This window comes from Narcine bancroftii, chromosome 7 (assembly GCF_036971445.1).
Source record: "Narcine bancroftii isolate sNarBan1 chromosome 7, sNarBan1.hap1, whole genome shotgun sequence".
Taxonomy (NCBI): domain Eukaryota; kingdom Metazoa; phylum Chordata; class Chondrichthyes; order Torpediniformes; family Narcinidae; genus Narcine; species Narcine bancroftii.
Window position 1 is genome coordinate 198,421,610 of NC_091475.1, and position 13,978 is coordinate 198,435,587.

A 13,978-nucleotide genomic window follows, 5' to 3' on the forward strand; every position below is an offset into this window, starting at 1 on the left:
AGGGTAAATGTGGTGGCCTAGGCCAATGGGCTGACCTTGTCCGAGAAGAAGGGAACCCACTGGGAGTAACAAGAGAACAAGCTAAGGCATCTGCGGAGGGCATTGAGCGTGGTGGGGAGGGGCAGCTCCATTAACAGGTGCATCCATTCTGGATCTGGGCAGATGACACCATGTGCCACGATGTACCCCAGGATGGAGAGGCGGGTGGTGCTGAACACACACTTCTCTTTGTTATACGTAGGTTCAGCTCCTCGGACATTCAGAGAAATTTCTCCAGGTTGGCATTGTGGTCCTGCTGGTTATGGCCACAGACGGTGGCATTATCCAGGTACGGGAAAGTTGCCATTAGTTTGTGCCAGTCTACTATTCGATCCATCTCGCATTGGATGACGGAGACCCCATTCATAACCCAGCAGAACTGGTACAGGTGCCTGTCTGCCTCAAAGGCGGTGTAGGGCTTGTCCTGCGGGTGGATGGGGAGTTGGTCATAGGCCAACTTCAGGTCAATTGTGGAGAAGACCCGGTAATGGGCTAATTCATTGACCACGCTGGCTATCCTTGATAGGGGTGAAGGCATCCAGCAGGGTGTATTCCATGACCATCCTTGGCTTGCTGCCCCCTTTGACCACTAGGTCTTGGGCTCTCCAAGGGCTGTTGCTGGGATCCATGACACCTTCTGCTAGAAGCCGCTGCACCTCTGCCCTGATGAACTCTGTCTGCTGCACAATTGCGCCTACTTCTGGCCGCTATTGGCTTGTAGTCTGGCGCGAGGTTTGAGAAGAGGGCAGTAGGGGCAATGCGCAGGTGGAGAGGCCGAAGGTTGGCCGGGACTGGTTGGAAGGCACGCTGTGGAGCGTGAACGGGAGTAGGGGCCCACCGAAGGAGAGAGTGATGCTCTGCAGGTGGCTCTGGAAGTCTAAGCCCAGGAGGACTGGGGCGCAGAGTTTGGGCACGACCAGGAGCCTGAACCCAGTGTATGTCTCTCCCCCTACATCATATCGCCTGAGGGTATTGATAGTGCAGTCCTTGGCGCCGAAGGCGATAGAGCAGGTGGTGGGGTGGATATTTAGCTTTAGTGAGTGGGCCACGCTCGGGTGAATGAAACTCTCAGTGCTGCCACTGTTGATTAGGCACTTTGTTACTTGTCCATTGATTTTAATGCCCATCATGGAGTGCCTGAGGTTGTGAGGAACATTCCTGGTCAAGGTGGTGGCTGCTAGGACCATCTTGGGGTCCGAGTCATCATTCCCCAATGCTGGAGGTGAGGTGTGGTCATCTGCATCCTCTGCAGACGTCGTGAGAGGTGAGTATCGACCGGTGGTGCTCTCCTTAGTCGTGGGGTGTGGTGTGCGGCTGTTGGCGGTGTCCAGATGCATGGAATGCATCGGAAGGGCGGCTTGGTCAGCGCCCATGTCATCATCGCTGGAAGCCTGGGGGGGCCTCTGTGATGGCAGCATCCACGTCGGTCTGTCCAGGATGGCGGTGCCACGCGGGAGGTTGAGGCATGGCCAGCCTTCTTTTTTTGGCATCGCTTGGTGCGTCGGGGGAAGTGTCATCACTCTGATGGCCATTGGGGAGAGTGACATCACTCCGAGACTGGAAGTGGCACTGTTGTAGTCTTCGGTGGGCGGTGCTGGCGAGGGCTGGGCCGGGCACATGGCGTGCACGTGGCAATCGTTGCCGGCGAGGCAGGAAGTTGGGTCCTCGGGGCTGGGGAAGCTGGAAGTAGCTGCGGATGCATTGGAGCCGCCCACCAATCGCATGTGGGCTGTGCTTCCGGGTGGCATGGGTCGATCTTGAGGCTACCGGCGCTCAGGAGCTTTTCCATAGCAGCTTGTAAAAAATTTTATGTTGAATAAATGTGGTGCACTGTCGGTCAGAAGCAAACACACAAAACCAAAAGACTGTACAACAGACTTTATTCGATATAAAACTCCACAGAGCCAGCTGTGAGATGTACTGCTGTTTGCTGTGAGCTCTAAGAGTGTGACCTCAAAGGGCCGGCGCAGGCTTATATTCCGGAGGGTGATTGACACCCGACCAGTGGGGCTTGGTCCATTCAGGTCAGCTGATTGATAGCCAGCCAGGTGTTGTCTTGTCCCCATGTTGTTCTGCAGGTACAGAGGTTGCCTCCTGCAGTAAGCCAGTGGTGTACCACCACAGAAGGTTACATCTCTTGAAAATGGTTATTAAAAACTAATTTTGAACAAAAATAAAATAATTGGAGAGGAGCAAAAATTGTCAACATTTCAGGTCGGAACCACCCCCCCCCCCCCCCCTCAACTGGTGAAGATTATCACAGATCCCATCACATCAGATCTTCCCTCCACAGCCTCCAAACTGATTCCTCTCATTACTCATTTCGATTTTTTTAAAAATGGACTTGCAACTGCATCCAACTCAATGTGAGCAACACCATGGAAGTAAGTGCAGCTCTATTTTTGTATAAAAAATGTACATTCAGCTAACTTTAGTTACCTTGGTAATGCATTATTTCACAGGCATCTCAATTGTGCAGCGTTGAATGAGGAGCCCTTCAATCATCATGAACCAATGAAGAGACATGGCAATCCATCTACTCCCATTCTTGAAATACAAATAATTGTAAAGATGAAACAATAAAAAGGTGTATTCCTGGGAAAGATGAGTCGAAAATTAAGGGCAAAAGAAATGCCTTTAATTTCACTAGAATTTCCAGTATAAATGACAATATATTACTTCCAGCTGAACAATGCTCAGATAAGTCATTGTTCTGTCTGTTTGCTGCAGAGGTACATCACATGCACCTGTTATGCAGTCGTACACTGGAGCAGTACATCCTCGGGGATTAGACCGTACAACTTCTAGAGAAACAGAAATGCTAAGGGGGCCTGTGACCCAATTTTTGCCATGGATCCCAACCCAAAAAGATGACTTGTTCTGTGCAAATAAATCACACTCAACGTTGAGTATCCATTTCTAAAAATATCATCGTCAGAATAAAGAATGGAACCATGCCACTTTTGGGTGCAGAAAAAGTACAATGAACTCATCACTTGCTGGCCATCTGGAAGCGCAATCCCAATCTAGATCTGCCACACGAGTCAACCTGTTTTGATCAAAGTGGCTTATTTTAATTCAATCCTATCTTAGTTTAACTCACATTCTCAAATAATTATCCTTTTTACTCTAAATCACCGCAATCTAAAAAAAAAGATCATCTACTGTTATTTATCCATGTCTACTGTTACCCCATGATCTCCTGAGAATTCGCTTCATATAGGCAACCAAGAAAAATATTTTGCTAATCAATCCTGTCAGATTTCAGATTTATTGTCAGCTCACGCAGGACATCACATGCAACCCCGAGATTCTTTTTTTCTGTGGACTAAGTAGAATGACCACTTTTTGGTCGTGCAATAAAAAATTGCACCCAAACAAATAAAGAAATGTAAACAAGCTGACTGTGAAATAGAAAAGGGGTGGCGGGGGAAAATGCAAAAAAGTAAGGGTTCTAAAATAAGCCCCTAATTGAGTTTTTATTTTGTTGTTCAGGAGTCTATCGGCAGGATGCTGCCACAATCCAAGAAATGGCAATGGGGGCACAGGGAGCTCATCAGAAATCTAATCACACTACAAATAAAATATTCATAGTTACAGAGGGCCACATTGCATTTAAACTTCTTGAAACATTTTGCACATGAACAAGCCTTCCAACTTTTTGTTTGCGCTGCACGAAAACACCTGCAGACTTTCGTGTATAATTCCAAAAATTGGAAATCATGAGGTGAGAAAGCATTGCAGCGACTTTGCTTCAGTACAACGAAGTAACCTGTCCACCTGTTTTGTTAGTAGTACAGAACAAGGCAACACTTTGACCAAGAAACATGGGATCATTCCCTAAAGCTGCTTTTATTTTCCATTGCGAACTGCAATTAAATCTTTCTGCAGCCTCACCCATCACCTTTAAAAAAAACCTCAGACAATAAACCGCTAAGATCAAGCTGTGGATTCCCATCCCATAATTCACTGAAGCCCAAGAATATCACCAAGGAATCCACTTTTAAGGATTTCTGGATGAAACGCGTATCCATCCATTCCACTTCAGTGGTGCAATTCAGCGGTTACTTCTCCGTTTCATGTATTAAATCAACAATGGGGGGGGAAGGAACTAGTCCCACTCTCCTCTATTTATTCCAAGATGCTGCAAGAGGAGAAATGTTTCTCCTGCAAGAGGAATGTTTCTCCTGCAAGAGGAGAAATGTTTCACTGAACTCAGTAGCATCAGTCATAAAACACTTTCCTCTTTCAGGCAGAATGGTATTTTTGCCCATGCAAATTGTCGACAAGACAAAAAAATAGTGAAAATTTCAGCTGTTGAGCCACGGGTTCTTTCCAGAATTTTTCTGCGTTGCTCTTCAGATCCCATCATGTATCATTTTGCTTCCACAGAAGTAGCTGTATTTCACCAGAAAATTTAAAAAATTTGCAAGAATTCCCCAAAGTTCTGGTATTTTACTTTTTAAAACACAAACAGGGCTAGCAAAGTATCCCACATATTAACAATGTATTTCCCAGAAAACGTCTTATTAATAAACAAAGAGGCAGGGCTACATTTCCATGAGCTCTGGACAACTATGATGCAGCAGTCGAGCAAGCCCAACTCGCGGCACGGAACCGGCGAGCCACGCGCAAATGATTGACGTTCGCAGGCTGGCGAATCAGAGCGGCAGCCCAGACCCAATCAACCAATCGCGGCCAGGCATGCAAAACCTCAGCCTTGTGTCAATTTCAGTCTAATTCAGACGCACGCGAGCAAAGACAATTAAAATAGTAACACGCTGAAATAAAAGAGATACATTTGAAATTCAACACGCAATTTGTAACCATGTCGCTACAACATTGATACAACCATAAATGAGGCCATGTAACCAATATTAATGGCTGTTACAATGAAGCCCTTACCGTAGATCATGGCCAAGCCCGTCTCATGGAGGAAACGAAAGCGGCGGTGCTTAAACAGCCATATGGTGAGGATGGTGAGTGTGAGCAGCAGGATGAAGAGCAGCAGGTTCGCGCTGTCTTGCCGATGGCTTTCTTCCGCCTCTTTCTCCGTGGTGATCTCCTCCATGGCGCTGTCTGCCTCGCATCGCCCGGTCAAAGCGCCCGTCAACCCGAGGACGGCGAGGAGCGGCTTCACCATGCCGTGGACCACAAAGCGTTGGCGGCTTGTGCTGCACCTTGCGAGCCCCGTTGTTTCCCCAAGCAGGTCGCTCTGATTCAGACACTGTCAAAACTGCGTAGGATCAGAGAAAAGGGGGCGGGGAAAGCAAGCAGAAGAAACCATTTAGCAGAAACCCCGCCTCGCACTTAAAAAGGAAATGCTTGCCCTGATTTCTATTTATTAACCCAACTTCATCAATACGCTTTCTGCAACCAACCTTTTAACGCCACCGCGCACTTTAAAGAACCCAAATGGTCATGGTTTCTCACTGATGGAATCTTTAAATGTTTGGAGGACAAATCCCTACCTATTATCCCACCAATAGTTCAGGTGCCCTTTGGTTTTTTTTAAAAGCCTTTTTCTGCAACTTAAAACGAGTTTGTTTTGTAACTTTTCCTATTTCTCCACAGATGCTGCCCAACCTTCTGAATCTTTACCCATTTTCTGCTTATTTTTAATCCTTTCATTATGGATCAAAATTTGAAACTCGTGTTAAACAAAATACAAGGAATGACTTTATTTAGGGGATTTTAGGCAGGAACTTTGACTTGTATAGTAACTCTTGTTGAAGGTTTGTGGGTTAAAAGGCCACGGAAATATGGAATCAATTAAAACAACAGAATGGGGGAGGGCGTTGTAGAACCCTAGAAAATTGCACCACAGAAACAGGCCCTTCTAATATGTGCCAAACCATTATTCCGCCTGGTTCTACTCACCTGCATGCGGTTCATATCCCTCCTATCCCTGTTTTTCCAGTGTCAGTTTTGACAGTGTCTGAATCAGAGTGACTTGCTTGGGGAAACAACGGGGCTCGCGAGGTGCAGCACAAGCCGCCAACGCTTTGTGGTCCCAATTTTTCTTAAATGTTAAAATTGAGCCCGCATTCACCACTTCAACTGCCAACTCCTTCCATGCCACTAATGTTTCCCCTTTCACCCTTAGCCCGTATCTCAGTGTCGGTTTGAAATGTATCAAAAAAAAGATAGGAATGGCTGAAATTCTGAAACCGTGAAATTCAATGTTGAGTCTTGAAGACTGTGATGTGTCATCAGAAGATGAGAGGCTTGTGTTGAGCTTAATTTTGACAATGTAGGAACCAAAGACAAGAAAGATTTAGTGTTGGAATTGGGTCGAAAGTTGAAGTGATAAGCAATAATAAACTCAAAATAGGAGTCAACCATAACGATAATCTATAGATTTTTGAGAAGTGAGAGCCACAATTCCAAATGTAAAATGTTTTTAACATTGGGATGCCAAAAAATGTAATTGTAACTGGTATAATTTCTGTTTCATAACTTGCAATGGCTCTAAAAGAGAAAAAAAATTGCCTTGTATTAATCTTTCATACTCTGTCCCAAGGCATTTTCAAATCAGGGAGCATGTTGTTAATCAGTCATTTATTGCAAACAGAATTGTTGATACTTCTCGGGTGAGTGCTATCCTAATTCTCAAACTGCATTGTTACGGGTTATATTATATATTAATATGTCTTTAAAAGAGAGAGTTTGTGGGGTTTAGTGTACGTCACTTCACAAACAGATACTTACACTTCACATCTCATTTAAAATAAAAGAGCCAGTCATGCAGGTACCGGTGGCTTTTCAAAAGACAAGGAACTGGTTTGGAAGGAATTTCAAAAGCAGGTGCAAATAGAAGCCACTCAAGTGCTGATAAAGATCTTTCAAGGATTGGGTTAGTCCAGCAAGAAATTCTGCTTTTTACAAGCAGAGAGAGAGGAATGAATAAACAGGATTTCTCATAGAGTGAGAGAGAGCGAGAGAGAACTGAGTTCTATAATGGCTTTTGGAGACTGCAACATTGCAAGGTGGAAGGCTTGTTGAAAACCCTATTTTTAAGACAGGTTGTGAGTTCTGAGTTCATCCTGTTCAAAATCCTTGCAGTTCTTACAAGAGGAAATGCCTGGCTAGAGTGTTTCGCCTGAAATAAGGGAAACAAGAGGAACTCTGTGGTGACCTGGAAGAAAAGGTTATCATTTGGAAAACCCATGATAGGGGAGGTGACTGTTCAGAGGGAATCAGTTTGTTTGTGTCCAACGAGCAACAAATCTCTCTCTGAAACCAACAGGAACCTTACTGAGTGGCAACCATTTACCTTTAAGCACCAGAGCCTGATGTTAAATTCTGTGTACAGTATAAGAATTGCCTGACATAGAAGACATGGGGAGAAGTGAATGACTGGACTACTAAGGCAATTACCTGAACATATACACATTACATACATGTGAGCTTAGAATTAGAAGGGGGGAGGTTAAGTTAATAGTAATAAGATAAAGTTCAATCCTGTTTCTATGTTTAAAGAAAATAAAAGCAACTTTTGTTTCAGTAACCATTTCTCTTGGTGAATTTCTATTGCTGCTGGGTTTTAGGGTCCTCTGAACTTGTAACAGTATTTAAATTAAAATTTAGACATACAGCACAGTAACTGGCCACATTATTAAAACATATTAACCTATGCCACCTTATTAAAACATATTAACCTATAACCCCTGTACATTTTGAAGGGCGGGAGGAAACTGGAGAACCTGGAGGAAACCCAAGGGAGAATGTACACACTCCTTACAGACAGTGCTGGATTCAACCCCAGGTTGCTGGCACTGTGACAGTGTTATGCTAGTTGTGCCACATGCCATACTGATAATTGACCAAAAGAAAAAGGATACTAGTGGGACAGGCAACAAGAAGATCAATTAATGTAACATCTTGATAATAGTAAATGGTGGATATATTATAAAATGAGGAGAACTGGGTGACATGAAGGAGATAGATTTAAAAATAAAACATTTATTCATGAGATGCGCACATTTCTCCTAGGCAAACATTTATTTTCAATCTTTATTGCCCTTGACCGGTGGAGAAAATTGTAAGTCTACTGCATTGGTGAGTGTGGAATTCTATATAGGCCAGATCAGTTAAGTGTGGCCTTTTCTTCACTTGGCCGAGATACAACAATCTGGCAGTTTCATAGCCACTGTTAATGAAATTGTCTTTAAGTTCAGAATTATTTAACTTCTTCAATTTAAATTGTCACCATTTGCCATGGTGAGATTCATACTTGTTCCTCTGGATCTATGAACTACATCGCTGGCTACTAGTCCAGTAACTTAACCACTCCACTACTGCTGTTAAGACCATGTGGTTCCAATTGACAAGACAACAAAATTACACCTAATGGCTATGATATTAATATTACTGGAATTCTGGGTGTCTGGGAACAGGTTAAAAATGTAACCTTGGTCAAATTCCAGTGCAAGTACTCAATATATTTTGGACTTCACATTCTATTAAAGCTCATGAGACAAAAGACAGATAATGGGATTACAATTCCAATATAACCTTTAAAAAAGACCTTTCACAGTGGGTCAGAGTTCATTTGCAATGTTGATTGAGGATAGAGTTTGGAGAAACAAACTTGTGGCTACTGTAAAAACAAAGCTGGAGAAACTCAGCAGGTCAAGCAGCGTCCTTTATGTAGAAAAGTTAAAATACATAATCGACGTTTCGGGCTTGAGCCCTTCATAAAGGTATGGAAAAATGTTGACAGGCATCCGAACAAAAGAATGGGGGGGGGGTGTGGAGTGGATACTGATTGGCTTAAAATAAGCAATGTAAATAGAAAAAATAGAAAACACAATAGAGAGAAAAAAAATTGCTATTTATGTGGACAATATAACTAAAAAAAACAGGACATAGTAAGCTCAAACAGTGATGTGAAATGACTAGATAATCTAAGGTGTTTTGAGATGTTGATTGAGGGCGAAATTCTGGTAAAGATTTGGCCTTCATTAAGAAAGTATCAAGAAATATTTTACATTAACCTGAGAAAGCAGAAAAGAACTTCACTTAACATCTCACCCAAAGGACAACATATCTGACGGTGCAGCTCTCATTGGTTCTGCACCAACTGAGTGCCACATGAGAGAGTTGTGCTCAAGTTTCCACAATGGGTAACAAACTTCCAGACTGTTTATTCTGTGGTGAGTAATTAATGGGTTCAAAGTGAGGGAATATAATTGAGTCATGGCTGATGTACAAAAGATTTTGATAAACTGAAGGAGAGATCCACGTTTTTAAACAAAGAAATGGACAAAACTGCAAAGTTAGTGAATGCCCTGCAAAAATGAATGATTGAATAATACATCATTACTAACATTCATAGCTTACAAAGGAAAAGGGAATCATGGGAACAGGATGGGCATATTATGTTCAGGGAGACATGAGATCTGGAATACTGCTTGTGTTGATAATTGCCATATTTCAACATTGTAATTCATATAAAAATAATGTTAATTCATGGGAGAAAGAACATATATAAAAAAAACACAAAACCCATTGAGATTTCACATGAAGCCCAAAATTGAAGTTCAAGACATGCAAAGGATACAAGAGTCTGATATCTTGAGGAAAGGCTCCATAAAAACATTCTCAGGGTCCATTCAACATTATCCAAATTTGTCAGCCTGCATTGTTCCTCAACATATCAGTATTCACCACGTAATTAATTTTGACAAAGATTACGTTGGAACTAATCATAGTTGTATTTGGAGGGATGGGTATTTCCTAAAATACCAAAATAAGACTGCATAGTTTGAAACTCGCATGTTATAGTCCAAGGACTAACCTTTTGGACTGTGAACTGTCATGTTAAAGAATGGATTTCCACTGAGAACTATGTAACTCAGTGCTGGTTTGCCAAGGTCAGGCTGGGCAGATAGGAAGCAGTGAGAGAGAGAAAGAGAGAGAGGGTGAGATTCTAGCTGGCTGAAGCAGAAATAGAGAGCTTGGTGGAGAAGCCAGAAGGATAGGCAGAGATCCCACTCTGTGTTGAGAACAGTTCTGGCTGACTGAATTCAAGTGCAACAAAAAGGTCATTTTGAGTCTGCTGCTTAAGAAGGAAATTGTGAAGAAGCTGTGTTAAAGTCACAGGCTTCATAAGTGAGGTGGTTAAAACAAACCAACCATTGAAGAACCATAGAAAGTTCATGATGAAGAAACCTGCAAAGGATTCATAACTTTACTGCCAAGCAACATCAGTCATCTTTCTCTCTCCAATGTTCGTTCAGAGTCCTTTTGTTATCTGTTGAAGAATTGAATTTGGACATTGAATGTTGAAAATGAATTCTATGGACTGTGTTTTTGGAGTGACTTACTTTCCTGGACTGACCTGGGGTTTTAGGGATTTTTTTCCTTTTGAATAATGGGCACAAACTATAATTGTCTGAGGTTTTTTCCCCCACATACGCACTTTTTATAAACAATCTCTATATATTTACTATTAGAGGCATATAGTGGGGTAAATTTGGGTAAGACATCATATTGTTAATAATTATTAATAAATATAGAGTTAAAATTTAACCCTTTTGCATGGTGTCTTCTAATGTTGCTGGTTTAGGGCGTAACAAAGTGGGGGACTCGACCGGGATCCACAGATTGAGACCTAACAAAGTGTGAGCTCATCCAGGGATCCAAACAAATTTCTGAGCTTAGAGGTCGATTGATTAGTCATCAATCATCTGAGTCTGAATTAAGCTGGAGTTTGTGATTGGTAGAATTCCAATCTGGTCTTGGAAATCCCTTTGGAAAAAGAATAACGAAGCAAGTGTGTGTGTGTGTGTGTGTGTGTGTGTGCGGGTTTGTGTGTGTGTGTGTGGGTGGGTGTGTGCATGTGGGTGTGCATGTATGTGTGTGTGTGTGCGTGTGAGTGAGTGTGTGTGTGTGCCTGTGGGTGTGTGTGTGTGCCTGTGAGTGTGTGTGTGGGTGTGTGTGTGGGTGGGTGTGTGCGTGTGGGTGTGCATGTATGTGTGTGTGTGTGTGTGTGTGTGTGTGTGTGTGTGTGTGTGTGTGTGTGTATAGAGGGATTTTTGGCATAATCCTCTCTTGAGAATTTGAAAAAGACTAAAGAGGTAAAGAGTTGGTGACTATTGCTAACAAGTTAGCAATTGCTTCAGTAGAACCACAAATGAAAAAGGAGGACATTGGGAGGAAAATTCTACATAGAAACAGAGAAGTCCCAGAGCAGCACTGAGTTACACAGTTCTCAGTAGAAATCCATCCTTTAAAAGGACAGTTCACAGTCCAAAAGCTCAGTCCATGGTCCAAAAACTCAGTCCACAGAATTCACTCTCACAGATCACCATCCAAATTCATTTCTTCAACTGAACTCTGATTGAACTTTGGAGAGAGAGATGACTGATGTTGCTTGCCAGTAAACTTACGAATCCTTTGGAGATTTCTTCACCATGGACTTTTCTTGGTTTTTCCAAGGTTGGTTGGTTTTAACCACCTCACTTATGAAGACTGTGCCTTTAACACAGCTTCTTCACAATTTGCTTCTTAAACAGCAGACTCAAAGTGACTTTTTTTCACACTCAAATTCAGTCAGCCAAAACTGTTCTCACCACAGAGTGGGATCTCTGTCTATCCTTCTAGCTTCTCCATCAAACTTTCTATTTTTTCTTCAGCCTGTCAGAATCAACACACACACACACACACACACACACACACACACACACACACACACACACACACACACACACACACACACACACACCTTCTTATCTGTCCAGCCTGACCTTGGCAAACCAGCACTGAATTACATAGATCTCAATAAAAACAATTAAAATCCATCCCTTAAAGTGACAGTTCACAGTCCAAAACACGCCAAAAAAAAAGATTCTAGCTGAGTGGTTCTCAACCTTTTTCTTTCCAATCACATACCACTATTCCCTATGTCATAGGTGCTCTATGACTAGTAAGGGATTGCTTAAGGTGGTATGTGGGTTTTAATTGTGCCTAATTGACTTGTTATGTTCATAACTCCAAAGGAAATGGGCCAATGACCGTTTTTAATCAAGCAAAATATTTCAGTAACAATTGGGTCCAGAGCAGTGATTCTCAACCTTCCCTCCCCACTCACATCCCACCTTAAGCAATCCCTTACTAATCACAGAGTGCCGATGGCATTGGGATTACTTAAAGTGAATGGAAAGAAAAAGGTTGAGAACCAGTGTTCTAGGTAAATTGAGGAGGCTCCAGATTAATTTTATTCATGTCTACAGCACAATTATTTATTATAGTTGACTGAAATTTATAGTTTCCTTAATTAACAGAATTGGAAGGGTTGGATGTATTTATTGGAACAATGACTGAACAATTGTCAACATATCACAGTCAGTTATCAACATCTGTAAACCCCCTGGGGTACATAAGGAGGTTTTCTGATGTGAAATTAATCCATATTAATTAATTATTTTTCTCTGCATCCAGTTACCAGAATGTATCTTTACTTAATTTATTTGCCTCGGAGGATCTACTTCCTAACACCAATGTGTGATAAAGGCAAGTCATGCTCTGTAATTCTAAGTTGATTATTTAAAACTGATTTAAAGCAAATTAAATCTCAACTCGGGAAGAATATGGGGACAAAAATAGGAGCAGGGAACTCGGCTCATTTTTTAAAGCAAGAGGCAAGTAGGAATGGGAAAAATGGCTGGAAGCTCTTTGGTCTCTTGAGGTGCAGAATGCAGGAGACAATATAATTTTTGTTGTCTTACTGAAAGATGCATTTATTTATTCTATTGTATGTGCTCTGAAAGAAATTGCTACATATCAGTAAATATCCCACCAAAGGTACAATTGATATGTTGATCTTAAGGTAAAACTGCCTTTAAAGGAAAATTCGGGCAGTGGGGTTTACATAGCAGTTCGTGCAATGCCATTACAGCGCCAGTGACCTGGGTTCAAACCCAGTGGCGCAAGGAGTTTGTTGTGTTTTACACGTGCTGTGTAGATTTCCTCCAGGTGCTCCAGGTTTTCTCCCGTCCTTCAAAAATGTATGGATGTTTTAAGTTAATTGCTGTATTTGGGAGGCATCTTTGGCTTGGCTTCGCGGACGAAGATTTATGGAGGGGGTAAAAGTCCACGTCAGCTGCAGGCTCGTTTGTGGCTGACAAGTCCGATGCGGGACAGGCAGACACGGTTGCAGCGGCTGCAGGGGAAAATTGGTTGGTTGGGGTTGGGTGTTGGGTTTTTCCTCCTTTGCCTTTTGTCAGTGAGGTGGGCTCTGCGGTCTTCTTCAAAGGAGGTTGCTGCCCGCCAAACTGTGAGGCGCCAAGATGCACGGTTTGAGGCGATATCAGCCCACTGGCGGTGGTCAATGTGGCAGGCACCAAGAGATTTCTTTAGGCAGTCCTTGTACCTCTTCTTTGGTGCACCTCTGTCACGGTGGCCAGTGGAGAGCTCGCCATATAACATGATCTTGGGAAGGCGATGGTCCTCCATTCTGGAGACGTAACCCACCCAGCGCAGCAGGATCTTCAGCAGCGTGGACTCGATGCTGTCGACCTCTGCCATCTCGAGTACTTCGACGTTAGGGATGAAAGCGCTCCAATGGATGTTGAGGATGGAGCGGAGACAATGCTGGTGGAAGCGTTCTAGGAGCCGTAGGTGATGCCGGAAGAGGACCCATGATTCAGAGCCGAACAGGAGTGTGGGTATGACAACGGCTCTGTATACGCTTATCTTTGTGAGGTTTTTCAGTTGGTTGTTTTTCCAGACTCTTTTGTGTAGTCTTCCAAAGGCGCTATTTGCCTTGGCGAGTCTGTTGTCTATCTCATTGTCGATCCTTGCATCTGATTAAATGGTGCAGCCGAGATAGGTAAACTGGTTGACCGTTTTGAGTTTTGTGTGCCCGATGGAGATGTGGGGGGGCTGGTAGTCATGGTGGGGAGCTGGCTGATGGAGGACCTCAGTTTTCTTC

The 13,978-nt window shown here is 43.0% G+C and overlaps 1 protein-coding gene across 3 annotated transcripts in view; it reads right to left on the minus strand.

Moving 5' to 3' along the window:
• The window catches only part of slc9a7 (solute carrier family 9 member 7), a 197,409-nt gene that overhangs the window by 155,485 nt on the left and 27,946 nt on the right, over positions 1-13,978 (minus strand). For all 3 annotated transcript variants that reach the window (XM_069891930.1, XM_069891929.1, XM_069891931.1), the window contains exon 2: positions 4,945-5,275. In XM_069891930.1, the coding sequence (XP_069748031.1) occupies positions 4,945-5,182 (238 nt within the window). In that variant the 5' untranslated portion in view covers positions 5,183-5,275. The remainder of the gene's footprint in view (positions 1-4,944; positions 5,276-13,978) is intronic.